At 42.1% G+C, this 13683-nt stretch overlaps 1 protein-coding gene across 1 annotated transcript in view; it reads left to right on the forward strand.

The window, feature by feature from the left end:
- Positions 1-218: 218 nt before the first annotated feature.
- The window catches only part of LOC128697385 (uncharacterized), a 30984-nt gene continuing 17519 nt past the window's right edge, over positions 219-13683 (forward strand). The window contains exons 1-3 of the mRNA XM_070093870.1: positions 219-278; positions 4347-4451; positions 5403-5585. Of these exons, the coding sequence (XP_069949971.1) occupies positions 233-278; positions 4347-4451; positions 5403-5585 (334 nt within the window). The 5' untranslated portion in view covers positions 219-232. The remainder of the gene's footprint in view (positions 279-4346; positions 4452-5402; positions 5586-13683) is intronic.

Raw genomic sequence — 13683 nt, forward strand, 5'->3', positions numbered from 1 at the left:
AATAAATGTGATAATAATTCATGTTATAAGAAATTTGTAGCTAAATTCCATGAAGATACGAGGTAACAATAATAATAAATAACGCTGATCTATGTGTTTCAATTCTGGTAATTAATGAAATGTACCTGAACGAGAGGTTAATAAATTATAAAGTAATTTAGAATTAATATAAAATTGCAATAGAATGAAATTGATGAGTGTTGATGTAGAGAGTATAAAGTCAGTGTTAATAATGGCGTCGTGGAGAGTAGGTGACTCTCAGGATCATAATGAAGGAAGTAAGACATTTATTGTGTTATAACCATCACCCGGACCTCCTGCATGCTCCTCCCCGGGATCTTGATCCACGCAGGTGGAGCTAGCTACCTTCTCTTAACTCTCCATCAAGTATGATTGCTAGACACGTCCCTCAGGGAAGAGGAGTGGATCTTGATCCAAGGAACTGGACTGCTCTTTCCCTTCCTTGGATTGAACTTCATTGCCCGTTACCACTCCTTCCTTCCTCTATATGACCCTTACAGGTTTAGAACTTCACGAATGTCTGGTTAAGGCTTACCACCACTTAAGATACATTATTACCATGCTAGGTGTGCTAGTGGCGCCTCTGTAATTATTGTTTTATTATATGTAAACCACAGTAAACCAAACTAAACCCCGCATTGTAACCCTTATACAGAATAAACTTGATTGATATAACCCATGTACACCCACTACAGTATAACCCATGTACACCCACTACAGTATAACCCATGTACACCCACTACAATATAACCCATGTACACCCACTACAGTATAACCCATGTACACCCACTACAGTATAACCCATGTACACCCACTACAATATAACCCATGTACACCCACTACAGTATAACCCATGTACACCCACTACAGTATAACCCATGCACACCCACTACAGTATAACCCATGTACACCCACTACAGTATAACCCATGTACACCCACTACAATATAGCCCATGTACACCCACTACAATATAGCCCATGTACACCCACTACAATATAACCCATGTACACCCACTACAATATAGCCCATGTACACCCACTACAGTATAGCCCATGTACACCCACTACAATATAACCCATGTACACCCACTACAATATAACCCATGTACACCCACTACAATATAGCCCATGTACACCCACTACAATATAGCCCATGTACACCCACTACAATATAGCCCATGTACACCCACTACAATATAACCCATGTACACCCACTACAGTGTAACCCATGTACACCCACTACAGTGTAACCCATGTACACCCACTACAGTGTAACCCATGTACACCCACTACAGTGTAACCCATGTACACCCACTACAATATAACCCATGTACACCCACTACAGTGTAACCCATGTACACCCACTACAATATAACCCATGTACACCCACTACAGTGTAACCCATGTACACCCACTACAATATAACCCATGTACACCCACTACAGTGTAACCCATGTACACCCACTAGTGTAACCCATGTACACCCACTACAGTGTAACCCATGTACACCCACTACAGTGTAACCCATGTACACCCACTACAGTGTAACCCATGTACACCCACTACAGTGTAACCCATGTACACCCACTACAGTGTAACCCATGTACACCCACTACAGTGTAACCCATGTACACCCACTACAGTATAACCCATGTACACCCACTACAGTATAACCCATGTACACCCACTACAATATAGCCCATGTACACCCACTACAGTATAACCCATGTACACCCACTACAGTATAACCCATGTACACCCACTACAGTATAACCCATGTACACCCACTACAGTATAACCCATGTACACCCACTACAGTATAACCCATGTACACCCACTACAGTATAACCCCTGTACACCCACTACAGTATAACCCATGTACACCCACTACAGTATAACCCATGTACACCCACTACAGTATAGCCCATGTACACCCACAACAATACAACTCATGTAAGATAAGATTTCGTTCAGATTTTTAACCCCGGAGGGTTAGCCACCCAGGATAACCCAAGAAAGTCAGTGTGTCATCGAGGACTGTCTAACTTATTTCCATTGTGGTCCTCAATCTTGTCCCCCAGGATGCCACCCACACCAGTCCACTAGCACCCAGGATGCCACCCACACCAGTCACTAGCACCCAGGATGCTACCCACACCAGTCCACTAGCACCCAGGATGCCACCCACACCAGTCCACTAGCACCCAGGATGCCACCCACACCAGTCCACTAACACCCAGGATGCCACCCACACCAGTCCACTAACACCCAGGATGCCACCCACACCAGTCCACTAACACCCAGGATGCCACCCACACCAGTCCACTAACACCCAGGATGCCACCCACACCAGTCCACTAACACCCAGGATGCCACCCACACCAGTCCACTAACACCCAGGATGCCACCCACACCAGTCCACTAACACCCAGGATGCCACCCACACCAGTCCACTAACACCCAGGATGTCACCCACACCAGTCCACTAACACCCAGGATGTCACCCACACCAGTCCACTAACACCCAGGATGCCACCCACACCAGTCCACTAACACCCAGGATGCCACCCACACCAGTCCACTAACACCCAGGATGCCACCCACACCAGTCCACTAACACCCAGGATGCCACCCACACCAGTCCACTAACACCCAGGATGCCACCCACACCAGTCCACTAACACCCAGGATGCCACCCACACCAGTCCACTAACACCCAGGATGCCACCCACACCAGTCCACTAACACCCAGGATGCCACCCACACCAGTCCACTAACACCCAGGATGCCACCCACACCAGTCCACTAACACCCAGGTACCTATTTGCTGCTAGGTGAACATGACAACAGGTGTAAGGAAACGTGTCGAAATGTTTCCACCGCGCTGGGAATCAAACCCGGGCCCTCCGTGTGTGAAGTGGGAGCTTTAGCCACCGGGCCACCCACCATGTTCACCCACTACAATACAACCCATGTTCACCCACTGCAATACAACCCATGTACACCCACTACAATACAACCCATGTACACCCACTACAATACAACCCATGTACACCCACTACAATACAACCCATGTACACCCACTACAATACAACCCATGTACACCCACTACAATACAACCCATGTATACCCACTACAATACAACCCATGTACACCCACTACAATACAACCCATGTACACCCACTACAATACAACCCATGTACACCCACTACAATACAACTCATGTACACCCACTACAATACAACTCATGTACACCCACTACAATACAACCCATGTACACCCACTGCAATACAACTCGTGTACACCCACTACAATACAACCCATGTACACCCACTGCAATACAACCCATGTACACCCACTGCAATACAGCCCATGTACACCCACTACAATACAACCCATGTACACCCACTGCAATACAACTCGTGTACACCCACTACAATACAACCCATGTACACCCACTGCAATATGACCCATGTAAACCCACTACAATACAACTCATGTACGCCCACTACAATACAACCCATGTTCACCCACTACAATACAACCCATGTACACCCACTGCAATACAACTCGTGTACACCCACTACAATACAACCCATGTACACCCACTGCAATACAGCCCATGTACACCCACTACAATACAACCAATGTACACCCACTGCAATACAACTCGTGTACACCCACTGCAATACAGCCCATGTACACCCACTACAATACAACCAATGTACACCCACTGCAATACAACCCATGTACACCCACTGCAATATGACCCATGTAAACCCACGACAATACAACTCGTGTACACCCACTGCAATACAACCCATGTACACCCACTACAATGCAACCCATGTACACCCACTACAATACAACCCATGTACACCCACTACAATACAAGCCATGTACACCCACTACAATACAAGCCATGTACACCCACTACAATACAACCCATGTACACCCACTACAATACAACCCATGTACACCCACTACAATACAACCCATGTACACCCACTACAATACAACCCATGTACACCCACTACAATACAACCCATGTACACCCACTACAATACAACCCATGTACACCCACTACAATACAACCAATGTACACCCACTACAATACAACCCATGTACACCCACTACAATACAACCCATGTACACCCACTACAATACAACCCATGTACACCTACTACAATACAACCCATGTTGAATTGATGACTTTTTTTTTTTTTTTTTTTTTTTTTTAGGCTATCTTAAGTTGACTTTTAATTCTCTAAAAAGAGGAGCATTAAAATAAAAGACATGGTATTATCAGAATATTTTGTTTTCAGTAAAGCGAGAGATGCGCCTGGGCAGTGGCCTGGCTGGCATCTTGGCCTCCATATCCGGTGGGGTTCCTAAAAAGCAAGAATTTAAGAAACCGATACCTAAGAAAGGTAGGGTAATTGTCACGTGATTTTTTCTTTTAGATTAAGGTGGGTGCATCTTTTATCAAACACTGATCTTATTTTCACTTTGCAGGTTAGAAAACTGTGTTTTATGTTGTTGCTTAATTACGTATACAGTGGTACCTCGGGATACGAACAGCTCAAAACTTAAACCATTATGTAAGTGTATTTATGTAAGTGCTTTTGTAAGTGTATTTTTGGGGATCTGAAACGGATTAATCTAATTTACATTATTCCTTTTGGGAACAAATTCGTTTGGCATCGGCACTCGAACAGCCTTCTCAAACTAAATAAATTCGTATCCCAAGGTACCGCTGTATTTTGCCATGGATTTTTTCTTTTATGTGCAATAATCAGTTGAGGGAATTTCTTCAAAACTTTAACTTTTGGAAATGTATTGAATAACAGATAGGTTGATTAAAGCTGCTGTAGAGCTTTAATGCTAAAAGTTATAATCAGTTTTCAAGAGTGAGGCTAAGGTTAGGATGTGTGAAAGAGGAGGATATTTCCCAGTCAGAATGGCCCTTTTATAAATGGGATTGTAAACAAGTTGAATGTCAGGGAGAGGTGCAGCTTAAAAGATAAAGAATAGGATACAAAATCAGAGTTAAATGTATTGTCAGTTAACACTGATGATAGCACATTTCTTTTGAATATTTGGAAGAGAAGTTGTAGAGTTAGTGGAGGAGTTTTGAGGATGTGCAAAAGGAACTTAAGAGCAAGGTAATTTAGAGCAGAAAGTTAAGGCAGTAAAATATGGATGCTAGATTAGAAGGAATAAGTATAAAAGAAGCGGGTGAATTTAGGTACAGTAATTACTTATTTAAATTGCATGTGTTTTATAGAAATCCTATGAAAAACCTGTTCCTACATAATGTGTAGTACTGTATTGTACTGTATATGCCAGTATGCATCTGTCAAGAATAAAATTTATTCCAGCTAAAGTGCCACAACAAAACCTCGGATTTGACTTGGCCTCTATAAAAGCTTTGTCATCGTGGGGGGACATCAGTGCAGTCACTAGTAGTAATTTTCCTGTGACCACTGACAATGAAGATAATGGTCACACTGCAGGCAAATGTTTTGAAGAGAAGAAAATTGATAACACCATTAACTACGATGGTGAGCATCAGTGGTGTTCAGTTGACTTAACATAGACCTCACCCCCCTCCCCTCTTGGGATAGGGGGTGAGGTCTAGTTCTTGGGTCTGCCTCTTTTTAATTTGCATACATAGTTTTACTTTACATATAAACTGTGTGAGGTAGCTCATGTCACTTGTTTTGACTATTCGTATATTGAAGAAGCATTTCCCAGTATCACTGTACAGTGGACCTTCTGTTATCGGTCGTAATCCATTCCAGAAGGTCAGCTGATAACCGAAATGGCCGAAAACCGAATTAATATTTCCCATAAGAATTAATGGAAATACAATTAATCCATTCCAGACAAAAATGTTCACAAAATTTTTTTTTTTTAACAATTTTGTAAGTATTACATACCTTTATTGAAGGCTAATTCTGGCTTCTGGAAGATAGGGAAGAGGAAAGAGGGAGGAGTTAGTATTTGGAAGGGAAATCCCCCTCCATAAAGACTAGGTGGCAAAGCCTTCTCTGGGGTTACTTCCCTTCTTTGTCTTTTAATGCCACTAGGACCAGCTTGAGTCACTGGACCCCTGTCGCACAACAAATCTGTCCATAGAGGTTTGTTTCTGGCGTCTAAGATTTCACCTCTTTAATCTGTCGTTTACTGCTACAGTACATTCATTACTTACCTTACAATATTTGTGGTCTTAATGTAGGGTAAGAGGTGAGTAGCATTTATTTGTAGTAAGTGTGGGTAGTGTTAGATGTAGATACAGTATACTTATGTAGCCCCCCTTCCTGGGTTACACTACACAGCTATATTATTATACTACATAGCCATATTATTACCATGTTAAGATAAGATAAGATTTTGTTCGGATTTTTAACCCCTGTCTGGAAAATCTGCCAGCTCCTGCACCCAACATCTTACTCCTGGGGGATTTCAACTTAAGGCACCTAAAATGGAGGAATATAGCAAATAATATTGTTGCAGTAATAACACCAGGAGGCAGCTCTGATGAAAACTCACACTCACACGAGCTTTTAAATCTCTGCACAAAATTCAATTTAAACCAGCAAATAATAGAGCCTACTAGACTGGAGAATACACTAGACCTCATCTTCACTAACAATGATGATCTGATACGAAATGTCACCATATCAAAAACAATATACTCAGATCACAACATAATTGAAGTTCAGACATGTATGCGCAGAGCCTCAGACCGACATAATGAGATTAGTCACGAGGGAGCATTCACCAAATTCAACTTCAATAACAAAAACATAAAGAGGGACCAAGTAAACCAAATCCTAACTGATATAAGCTGGGAAGATATACTAAGCAACACAGACCCCAACTTATGCCTAGAACAGATTAACTCGGTGGCGCTCGATGTATGCACAAGGCTTATTCCTCTAAGAAAAAGGAGGAGTAGATGTAAAATAGAAAGGGACAGGCGCTCCCTTTACAGGCGACAGAAAAGAATAACAGAGCGGCTAAAAGAGGTCAATATATCTGAAAGGCGTAGGGAGACACTGGTTAAAGGAATCTTATAGGAGTCAGGAATAGCAGGAAGAACTAAAAGCCATAAATGAAATCGAAAGAAACCCAAAGTATTTCTTCTCCTATGCCAAATCAAAGTTGAGAACAACGTCCAGTATTGGGCCCCTACTTAAACAAGATGGGTGCTACACAGATGACAGCAAGGAAATGAGTGAGCTACTCAAGTCCCAATATGACTTGGTTTTTAGCAAGCCGCTAACCAGACTGAGAGTCGAAGATCAAAATTAATTTTTATGAGAGAGCCACAGAATTTGGTTAACACAAGCCTATCTGATGTTATCCTGACGCCAGATGACTTCGAACAGGCGATAAATGACATGCCCATGCACTCCGCCCCAGGGCCAGACTCGTGGAACTCCATGTTCATCAAGAACTGCAAGAAGCCCCTATCACGAGCTTTTACCATCCTATGGAGAGGGAGCATGGACACGGGGGTCGTCCCACAGTTACTAAAAACAACAGACATAGCCCCACTCCACAAAGGAGGCAGTAAAGCAACAGCAAAGAACTACAGACAGATAGCACTAACATCCCATATCATAAAAATCTTTGAAAGGGTCCTAAGAAGCAAGATCACCACCCATCTAGAAACCCATCAATTACACAACCCAGGGCAACATGGGTTTAGAACAGGTCGCTCCTGTCTGTCTCAACTATTGGATCACTACGACAAGGTCCTAGATGCACTAGAAGACAAAAAGAATGCAGATGTAATATATACAGACTTTGCAAAAGCCTTCGACAAGTGTGACCATGGCGTAATAGCGCACAAAATGCGTGCTAAAGGAATAACGGGAAAAGTCGGTTGATGGATCTATAATTTCCTCGCTAACAAGAACACGGAGAGTAGTCGTCAACTGAGTAAAGTCCGAGGCAGCTACGATGAAAAGCTCTGTTCCACAAGGCACAGTACTTGCTCCCATCTTGTTCCTCATCCTCATATCTGACATAGACAAGGATGTCAGCCACAGCACCGTGTCTTCCTTTGCAGATAACACCCGAATCTGCATGACAGTGTCTTCCATTGCAGACACTGCAAGGCTCCAGGCGGACATCAACCAAATCTTTCAGTGGGCTGCAGAAAACAATATGAAGTTTAACAATGAGAAATTTCAATTACTCAGATATGGCAAACACGAGGAAATTAAATCGTCATCAGAGTACAAAACAAATTCTGGCCACAAAATAGAGTGTAACACCAACGTCAAAGACCTGGGAGTGATCATGTCGGAGGATCTCGCCTTCAAGGACCATAACATTGTATCAATCGCATCTGCTAGAAAAATGACAGGATGGATAATGAGAACCTTCAAAACTAGGGATGCCAAGCCCATGATGACACTCTTCAGGTCACTTGTTCTATCTAGGCTGGAATATTGCTGCACACTAACAACACCTTTCAAGGCAGGTGAAATTGCTGACCTAGAAAATGTAGAGAGAACCTTCACGGCGCGCATAACTGAGATAAAACGCCTCAATTACTGGGAGCACTTGAGGTTCCTGAACCTGTATTCCTTGGAAAGCAGGCAGGAGAGATACATGATTATATACACTTGGAAAATCCTAGAGGGACTAGTACTGAACTTGCACACGAAAATCACTCGCTACGAAAGCAAAAGACTTGGCAGACGATGCAACATCCCCCCAATGAAAAGCAGGGGTGTCACTAGCATGTTAAGAGACCATACAATAAGTGTCAGGGGCCCGAGACTGTTCAACTGCCTCCCAGCATACATAAGGGGGATTACCAACAGACCCCTGGCAGTCTTCAAGCTGGCACTGGACAAGCACCTAAAGTCGGTTCCTGACCAGCTGGGCTGTGGCTCGTACATTGGTTTGCGTGCAGCCAACAGTAACAGCCTGGTTGACCAGGCTCTGATCCACCAGGAGGCCTGGCCACAGACCGGGCCGCAGGGGCGTTGACCTCCGGAACTCTCTCCAGGTAAACTCCAGGAGGGTTAGCCACCCAGGATAACCAAAGAAAGTCAGCGAGTCATCGAGGACTGTCTAACTTATTTCCATTGGGGTCCTCAATCTTGTCCCCCAGGATGCGACCCACACCAGTCGACTAACACCCAGGTACCTATTTGCTACTAGGTGAGCAGGACAACAGGTGTAAGGAAAGTGTCGGAATGTTTCCACCTGCTGGGAATCGAATCCGGGCCCTAATTGTGTGAAGCAGGAGCTTTAGCCACCATGCCGCCATAAACAGAGGGAGAACTAATGAATAATTCATGCTGAGAATTGTAAACAAACGCATGTGAAGGGCAGTTAATGCACCAGTCGCCAGTTTCACAGTTTTTTCTAACGCTGCATCAGAGAAAACGTTATGTTTACTCTCCATCCGACTCTCCACTCGATAACATATAAACATTTCATGTTTGTGCTACATGATATGTAACGTGTTTTTTTATATAATTTTGAAGATATCATAGATGGATTAATGAAAATGTTTATATTAACATAAAACATTTAATGTGCAAAAGAGTGATTATTAAATATACATCGCATATAATAAACATTGCAGGTTTATATGCTATGTAACGTGTTTCTTGTACAGTGGACCCTCAACCAATGGCTTTAATCTGTTCCAGAGAGATAGTCGAATTAGCTGTTAGCTGAGTTAATTTTCCCCACAAGAAATAAGGGAAATAGAATTAATCTGTTCCAGACATCTGAAAGTATTAAACAAAATAATTATTTTTTTTACATGAAATATACATTTCCCTACACAGAAACCAGTGGTACATGCAAAATAAACAATAATTAAATGCTACTTACCTTTATTGTGGAGTTGTTGATGAGTGATGTGCCAGGAGCAGGGGAGATTCAGGTGTTCTATTGTTTGGAAGGGAAACCCTCTTCCATAAAGACTTCAGGTACCAAGTGTTTTGCTGGGGTTACCTCCCTTCTTGGTTTTTTAATGTCACTACGACCAGCTTGAGTCACTGGACCCCTGTTGCACAAAATATCTGTCCAGAGAGCTCTGTTTCTCACATGCCCTTAGGATTTCCCTAAAATGGGACACAAGAGTATCATTGTACATGTTGCCAATACACCTTGCAACAGCTGTGACAGGATAAAATTCATCCATAAATGCTTGCACCTTTGTAAACATTGTATACATTTCATTAATCCTTCATGAAGGCAACTTCCTCCGTCTCTCTTCCTCCTGCTCTGTAGCACATTCATGAGCTGTGATTTGTTGCTGTTGCACCTCAAGCTCTTGCAGCTCTGCAGTGGTTAGTTCTTCTTCTTCGTTCTGCACCAACTCTTCCACATCCTTGCCACAAACCTCCAACCCCATGGACTTTCACAATGACACAATAGGCATAGGCTCCTGAGGGTTAGCCCCAAACCCTTCAAAATCCCTCTCTTGTACACATTGTGGCCAGTTTTTTCCAAGCAGAGTTCAAAGTCCTGCAAGTCACTCCCTCCCAAGCCTTACCTATAAGGTTTATGCAACTGAGGATACTGAAGTGATCTTTCCAAAACTCTGTTAGGGTCATTTCAGTGTCTGAGGTCAGTTCCAAGCACTTTTGAAACACTGCTTTTGTGTAGAGTTTTTTGAAGTTTGAAATGACCTGTTGGTCCATGGGCTGGAGGAGAGGAGTTGTATTAGGAGGCAAAAACTTCACTTTGATGAAGCTAAACTGCCCCGCAATTTGCTCTTGCAAGTCGTGAGGATGAGCAGGAGCATTGTCCATTACCAAGAGGCACTTGAGTGACAATTTCTTTTCCAGGAGGTAATTTTTTCACAGTGGGGCCAAACACACTGTAAAACCACTCCAGGAAAATTTCCCTATGACCTATGCCTTACTGTTTGCTCTCCACATCACACACAAATTACCCTTGACAATATTGTTTTTCTTGAACACACTGGGAGTTTCAGGTGATACACAAGTAAAGGTTTCACTTTGCAATCTCCACTAGCATTACTACACAACATTAGTGTTAGCCTGTCTTTCATTGGCTTGTGTCCTGGGAGTGCCTTTTCTTCCTAAGTAATGTAGGTCCTGTTTGGCATTTTCTTCCAAAACAGGCCTGTTTCGTCACAATTAAACACTTGTTGGGGTTTTAAGTTTTCAGTGTTTATGTACTCCTTAAAGTCCTGCACATGTTTTTCAGCTGCTTTTTTGCTGAACTGGCAGCCTCGCCATGCCTTATCACACTGTGTATGCCACTACAATTCTTAAATCTCTCAAACCAGCCTTTGCTGGTCTTAAATTCATCAACAGCAGCACTATTTGGAGACAACTGCCTTGCCTTTTCACTTGCACCTTTTGCAACAACAACTTCCTTGATAGCCTTTCTGTTCGCCAATATGGTAGTGATGGTTGAATGGGGTTTGTTATATAGCCTTTCCAACTCGGACATATGCACTCCACTTCAATATTTTTCAGTGATCTCTTTCTTCAATTCCATTGTAATTCTCACCCTTTTTACCACAGGATTGGCACTAGAGGCTTTCTTGGGGCCCATGTTGGCTTATTTAGTTGTTACAAGCACTAAAAACAATGGAATAATACAAAATATATCTCGGGTACACGTGGAATCTACCACAATGGCTTGTAAACAATGGCACACTGGCTATACATGGGATCTTCGAGTGGCTGGGCCCGCTCAGTCCGCATGGACACGTTTGAGACGAAAGCCTTTAGACAAGTTTTTCGCTGTTGGTAGAGCCAATATTTTGGCGCCAAAGAGCGCCATTAGTCGATGCCGCCATTGGTTGAGGGTCCACTTTTGAAGAAGAGATCATTGATGGATTAATGAAAATGTCTATATTAACGTAAAGTAAGACATTTTATGTACCGGTGATTATTATTAAATATACATTGCATATAAACATTACATGTTTTTATATACTATGTAACGTGTTTCTTTGGGCTCATAGTTGCTTATTTTTCAGTTGCACTCGATCAATAACCACAAAAAACAATGGATTATAGCAAAATGTTTAGATGAATAAACAGAAGCTTCCTCACTTGCCCAGAGACACGGCCAAACTGACACTCAAGCGGCTGGGGCCTGCAGACAGACGTGTCACAAACGGCTGATCACCGAATTAACGACCAATAAACTGGCGCCGAAAAAACGGCCGATCACCGAGTTGGCCGATAACAAAACCGGCCGATAACCAGGGGTCCACTGTGTATTTGTATTGGGTCTGCACTTCTTTCCATTCATATGCTATTTCATTTCTGTGTACTTTTTCTATGCCTCAGAGTTTTTTGTGTGTCTTATTGTAGTTTCCCTCACTTATAATTTCTTTGCTGTGCACATACTTTAACTGAACTCGAGGTTTGTCCATTACTTTTTCCTTAGAAAGTTCTGTTGTGGGCTCTTACTATCTTGCATTTATTTCCCTCCCTTGATAATATTTGCACTATCCATAGTGATGTTAGTCTCTACTGTAACTTCAGTAGACAGTTATTTTAATACATGTACAGTACAAAAAAGTATTAGTAAAAAATTTTTTATGTGGTATCCATTTTTCAGGTATATAATGTCTTTCAAAATACAGGGTAAGTAAATTACAGTAATACCTTACATAGTAGGGTTTTTGAATAGTACAAGGTTTGATATAATGCAGTTCATAAATTTAATAATATAAATTTTAAATAACTGCATTATGCACTGATATTGGACTGCTGCTACGTACAGGACTAGTGTGATACGAACATCAGTATTGCACTACTCTGAACAGTGAAGTTGTGCAGTCTTATATAGTACATACGTATACACAATTTTTTTTATTGTATAAGGCACTGGTACCCTTTTTATGCACAAATATGAGCAGAAAGCTTCTCTTTTTTAATTTTTAGTAAGTCATACAAAAGATGGGGTTACTAGCCCATTGCTCCCAGCATTTTAGTTGACTTTTAATAAGAGGAAAGATGGCTTATGGATGAAAGATTCTTCTTCCACTTCCCCATGGGTATGAAAGGAAATAAAAGCAAGAACTGTTAAGAAAAATCAAAGAAAATTCAGATGAGTGTAGTAAATACATCATGTGCATGCATGTGTAGTGTACCGTAAGTGCAAATAAAAGTAGCGCAAGGTATGCCTGTTATCTTGTGGTTTATGAGACGAAAAAAAGGCACCAGGATTCCCACCATCATGTAAAACAAATACAGGTTTCCATCTTACACTTATTTGTCAGGACAGTAGTACCTCCCTGGGTGGTTGTTGTCTACCAGCTGGACTCGAATCCTGGAAGTGGGAAGTACAGTGCCTGCACTGCAAAGACAGTGATAGTGTGAATGATTGTTTTTTTTTTTTTGGGGGGGGGGTCATCTGGCCTCGGTGGGAGATGGCCCATGTGTTAAAAAAATGAGTGGAAAGAGGAAATGCAATGATGGTGAGTGTTTTAGTAAATGTAAATGGTTAACATTAGATGAAAAACTAGAAATTGTAAAACATTAAGATAGTGTATCACATGACTAAAAAATGAATGAAGCATCGGTACATGCACATATAAAACAGACACATGGAATGGCTACAACATCTTAATATCAAAAAGAGATTGGATTGTTAAAAATTGTAGTTCTGAAATGGATAATATGG

Source organism: Cherax quadricarinatus, chromosome 44 (genome assembly GCF_038502225.1).
Source record: "Cherax quadricarinatus isolate ZL_2023a chromosome 44, ASM3850222v1, whole genome shotgun sequence".
NCBI classification, from domain to species: Eukaryota; Metazoa; Arthropoda; class Malacostraca; order Decapoda; family Parastacidae; genus Cherax; species Cherax quadricarinatus.